General features: G+C 37.5%; 1 protein-coding gene across 1 annotated transcript; it reads right to left on the bottom strand.

Annotated features, from left to right (window-relative positions):
• Window positions 1-584: 584 nt before the first annotated feature.
• Window positions 585-3,665, bottom strand: LOC110034013 (pentatricopeptide repeat-containing protein At4g33170). Its single transcript, XM_020738241.1, has one exon. The coding sequence runs from the start codon at window positions 3,577-3,579 to the stop codon at window positions 622-624; it is 2,958 nt and encodes a 985-aa protein (XP_020593900.1). The 5' UTR covers window positions 3,580-3,665; the 3' UTR covers window positions 585-621.
• Window positions 3,666-5,531: the final 1,866 nt, after the last annotated feature.

The raw sequence follows: 5,531 nt of genomic DNA on the forward strand, positions 1-5,531 counted from the left end.
CACCAAACCCATGAGCTCCTTCGTGAGACCCGAGCGGCATGCCAATATGACCTTCATGACCTCCACACGAACATTACCTCAAATCTCCATCCCTCTTTTAGCTCCGTGGTAGTCTTCACCTTAATATGAACTCATTGACCTCCAACAATCTCCATCCCTCTTTTAGCATGATTTTGCTAACATCAATCTCTCTCCGTGATAGTCTTCACCTTAATATGAACTCATTGACCTCCAACAACAGATATCATCTCGCTGAAACATTTTTTTTTAAAAATTTACGTTAGCATGAACTCATTCACCTCCAACGACATAGATATCATATCTCTGAAAGATTTTTTTTTTAATTTAAATTAATTTTACCTCTATCTCTAAACAAAAAAAAAAACAAAAGGAACTCTTGCATTTTTTTTATACAATATTAGAAAACAACATAAATCTTCAAATAAAATAATAAATAAATAATAAAAGACGCATCAAAACTTAATTTAATATATATATAGTAAAAAAAAAGGTGTAGTAAAAAAAAAAGGTGTCATTACTTTATATATCCAAAAAGAAAAAGGGGTAAAAAAAAAGGTGTCATTACTTTATATATCCAAAAAGAAAAAGGGTCGGTTGTCACTACCAATAATCACCACATGTACACACCCCACCTCGAAAACAATGGAAGCGATTTGCATCCCTCAATACAATCTCCCGCCCAGTAACTTTTGACATATACTTGATGGCATTATGGCAGTCACCACAGACACGAAGATTCTTTATTACACGAATTGTCAGTGGTGGGGGCGTGCTGATGAGACCATAAGCAATTGCCAACTTCTCGCTGTGATAATAAAGGGAGCGTTCTTTTTCCTCTTCTTCAACATCCAAAAGCACAAACTCAGTATCAGGAACATAACCCTCATCCTTTATCCTTTGCATCAAATCCTCAAGTTCATCATATATAGCAGCTGCTTCGGGGTGGGATCTATCATCAACTACGAATAAATGCACTTTTTGTTTCTCCTCAATCCAACTATATCCAGGGTCCTTCTTCACATTTCTTCTCTTCATGTTATTCCTTGCAGCATTCACTTCATCCCATTGGTTGGCAGAAGCATACAGATTGGATAGAAGAACATAAGCAGAAGCGTCACTTGGGTCCAATTCCAGTAGATTCGTAGCCACCCGTTGTCCTATTTCTTTGTTGCCCCTGATTCTGCAGGCACCAAGCAAAGCCCTCAGCATAGATGCTGAAGGTTCAAAAGGCATTTTCTTGATGACTTCTTCTGCTTCAATGAGCAGCCCAGCTCGCCCAAGCACATCTACTAAACAAGAATAGTGCTCTACTTCTGGCTTGATGCCATAATCTCTGCTCATTGTTTTGAAATAGTTATATGCCTCTGAAACCAGGCCTGCATGGCTGCAAGCAGAAATGGCGCCAATGAAGGTAATTTTATCAGGTTTTATTCCATCCAACTCCATTCTTTTGAAAAGGTTGAGGGCAGCATTTCCTTCTCCATGCTGAGCAAAACCCAATATCATGGCATTCCATGTAGCTGTACTTTTTGAGTTCATCCTGTTAAATAAAAGAAAACAGTCATCTATATTACCACACTTTGCATACATGTCCAAGACGGAAGTGCTAACAAAAGAATCACATGCACAGTTTAATTTGATTGCATCCGAATGGATTTGTTTTCCCAGACCCATAACAGACAGGCAAGAACAAGCTTTGAATAACGAGGCCACGGTGAATTCATCAGGCAGTGCCCTAGACCGCCTCATCAGAAGATAAAACTGAAGAGCTTGGTCCTCATCACCATTCTCCACACAGCCAGAAATTATTGCTGTCCAAGCAACATTATCAGGTCCAGATATGTCTTCAAAAACGGCAGAAGCATCTTTAACATTGCCACACTTGACATACATATCCACTAACCCGCTACTTAAACACAAGTCGGAGTCAAAACCAAGCTTTATTGAATAGGAATGAACTTGTTTGCCGCATTCTACATAAACTAAACTGCTACAAGCCTTCAGGATGGTAGCTAAAGTGAAATGATCGGATCTCTCGCCACTTTTATGTGAGGAAGAGAGAAGATGCAAGGCTTTGTGACTGGCATTGTTTGTTATATAACCAGTAAGAAGAGCATTGAAGGAAGTTAAATCAAAGCAGTCCATGTCATTGAAAATGGACTCTGCCTCTACCACAAATCCCTTCTTTGCATAAGCATCAATTAAAGCCGTCAATACAAATATATCATCAAGCAGACACATTCTGATTGCAAGGGCATGAATCTGTTCATGTAAAGATGAGGCTTGGGTTAATGCTACGCTTGCCTGTAAAATACTTGCCAAAGTAAACGGATCAGCAAGAATGCCACACTTAGACATATCCATGAAGATCTCGACTGATATTTCTGACAAACAATTCTGTGCAGCACCAGAGATCAATGAATTCCATGAAATTAAATCCAAATCATCGATCTCATCAAACACTTTCATAGCATATTTAAAATTGCCCATCTTGGAGTACATATTGACAAGATTATTCATAACAGAGACATCCAAACAAAATCCAGACTTTATTGCCAAAGCATGAATCTGTCCACCAACATCAGAAGACTCTTGTAATGTAATGGAACTTAGAACAATAACAAGTGATACATGATCATATTTCACATCACGCCTCTTCATCTCTAAAAAGCAATACACTGCACCATCATTGCCAGCCTTGGCGTAGTCAGACATGATCTTATTCCATGCTATTACATCATACTTTTCATCAAAAAGGGAGGATTTAATCCCATAAGCCTGCACTTGCTCAAACCTATTGCCGGACACCATGCCCATCAGGGTGCAGTGGACACTGATGGCATCTGGACGAAGATCACAGCTCCCATGTAGCTTGGCAAACAAAGAAAATGAATCTTTTGCTAAGCCCATTTGAGCATACCCCTTAATCATCACATTCCAGAGCACAACATCTCTATCTGCCATTCTATCGAACAGATAACGGGCATAATCCAAAAATCCAACTTTGGAATAAGAACCGACCAAAGCGCTTGAAACCAGCGCATCCGAGTCCAAGCCAATCCTAGCAGAATAACCATGAATGGACTGCAATATAGGGAGCAGGTCCCGTGAACCCGAGCAAAGCTTAAGGAGGGGAGTAAGGGTTAGATGAGTAGGCGGCACACTCGAGCAAAGCATGAGATTGAAGACAGCTATACCATCGGAGGTCAGGCCGTGGAGTGCGTATGCAGAAATAAGGGAGTTCCAGGTGACGGAATCCCGGTGCAGCATTCTGTCGAATAGTTGACGGGCGAATGTGAGAGACCCGCAACGTGAGTAAGCTGTGATGAGATTGTTTGAGAGGAACCGGTCGGAGCCGGCACCGGAGGTGACGATGGTAGCGTGAGAGCGGAGGAGGAGGTGGGGGTCGCCTGAGATGGCGGCGGCACGGAGGAGTGGAAACCATGGAGAGGCAGCAGTAGAAGAGTTGAAGAGCCGAAAGAGGAGGAGATTAGCGGATGGGGAGAAGGGTGAACTTAACAAGGCCGTAAATTTAATGGGCGAAAGGAGAAACAGCATCTACGTGGCATAGGATGCACGACGATTCAACCGATGGTCATTCTACAAGAAGAAATGGTTGGTTTGATAGAGTTTCGGAGATTTTATTTCAAGGGAGTACTTTTATTTATTTATGACTTATCATATAATTTTTGGGCATTTACATACATACCAACGAATTTTTATCTTGTTACATTTATAATATCTGAATTTTAATTTCTATATTTATACCACAAATCTTTTATTTTCGCTTTTAAAAGTGAATTAATTTTTTCATGCATATATATAAGGCAATGGTGGGAATGTAAAAAATTGAAGCTTAGTTAAAATTGTAAATATATAGGAATTCTGTGGCAGGTATTTAAAGCTTCCTATAATTTTTTTTTTATATTAACATATTTAATAGTTAAATTTAACATTATTTTATCTTTAAAAAATTAATAATAATGTTTTTATGTGATATTAAATATTTGAATGGTAAGGTTTACTTATTAGAAACTTAAATATGTTGGATTTAGGTGGTTTTTCTATAAATTAACTAAAAGTTTAAAAAAAAAAATTAGATACATACCACATAATTCTTAAAGTATTTACACGCCAAACGTAAGAAACTTAACATTTATATTTATAAGACTTTGGCGTCATGACCGTATGAAAATATGAATTTCACTTTTAAATATTTTGTACTGGTGTACATTCAAAAATGGATATTCAAAATAATTGTAAAGCCCATTGGAGGGAAATTTTTATGTTCATATGTCCACCATAAAACTTTGGAAGACTTCTCTCTAAATGACTGAGCAAGAGCTGTAAAAAATATTAGAACACCCCGAGAGGAGGAAATGCTATATTAAAATGGGTCTGATTCAAATGAAGAAAATCTTTGGAGTAAGGTTTTTTCCTTAACTTATGGGTGTAAGATAAGATTTATTTTATTTTGAGCTCCAGTATCCCTGTAAGGGCAAACCCTCATAGTTAATTAAATCTTAAGAGTCGTGGCCCTAAACAAAACTCTTGATTAGTTTAATGACCTATATTACCCATATTGCAAGGTTGGACTTTCAATTTTTAGAAGTCAAATGTGACGGGGGATCCAAGTTTATTTTTTGGAAGAATTAAACTCAAAGGGATGTGACTTGCAGTTCCATGACAATGTGTCATGAAAAAGCTAAAACAACGAGATTTAACCATCCACGGAGGAAGGTTTATCCAAAGGATTGAATTTTTAGTGGCAATTGAGGATTTTGAAATTAATCAGTATCGGTAAGATTGAAAAGAATTGGAAACAAGTTGGACGAGATGAAGTGAAGTGAGTTTGGTATGAGAGTTCAAGTTTGGAGGTTTAAAATCGAAGCACGAGTTGAATGATTGGTTTGAAGTTTTTTTAGTTTGAAGGAATTCCTAAACTAAAGGTTGAAGTTGGGTAGGAAGGATTTCTAGATGGAGGTGAAACACTAATTTTGGAACACACTTAGACTATATAAGTAATCCAAATATGTGGACTAACTTAGATGTTACAAATAACACCCCTGGTCAAGATGCCCATGACTTTCCATCAATCTTGGTGTGTTGGTGTCCTTAAACAATAACAAACCTTATAACTAGAAATCATCCTTAAATACTATTGTCATGACATGTGAAGGGTTTTTTACTTTTAAGGTGGTAGAAATGTTTTTGTCTGTAACCATGGGTTACTTCATACTAGGATATTTCCTTTAATTTTAGGGGGGTAAGGTTGTTTGTTTCTTATGTCCAAGTCCTTAAAACTAATTAGAATTATTTTTAAACTAACCTAGGCTTCTATACTTAGACTAACCTAAGGGTGTGTGTGATCCTTGATTAATGTGTTTATGTTGGCTAGCTTATAGTTCGTTGACCGAACCTGCAATTACGCATATATTTTTATTCTAAAAGATTGTCAAAAACTTAGCTCAAATTATATTTAGCTGCTAATGTGAATAACTAAATTGATT

The sequence above is a fragment of the Phalaenopsis equestris genome, unplaced genomic scaffold, assembly GCF_001263595.1.
Source record: "Phalaenopsis equestris unplaced genomic scaffold, ASM126359v1 Scaffold001326, whole genome shotgun sequence".
Lineage (NCBI taxonomy): Eukaryota > Viridiplantae > Streptophyta > Magnoliopsida > Asparagales > Orchidaceae > Phalaenopsis > Phalaenopsis equestris.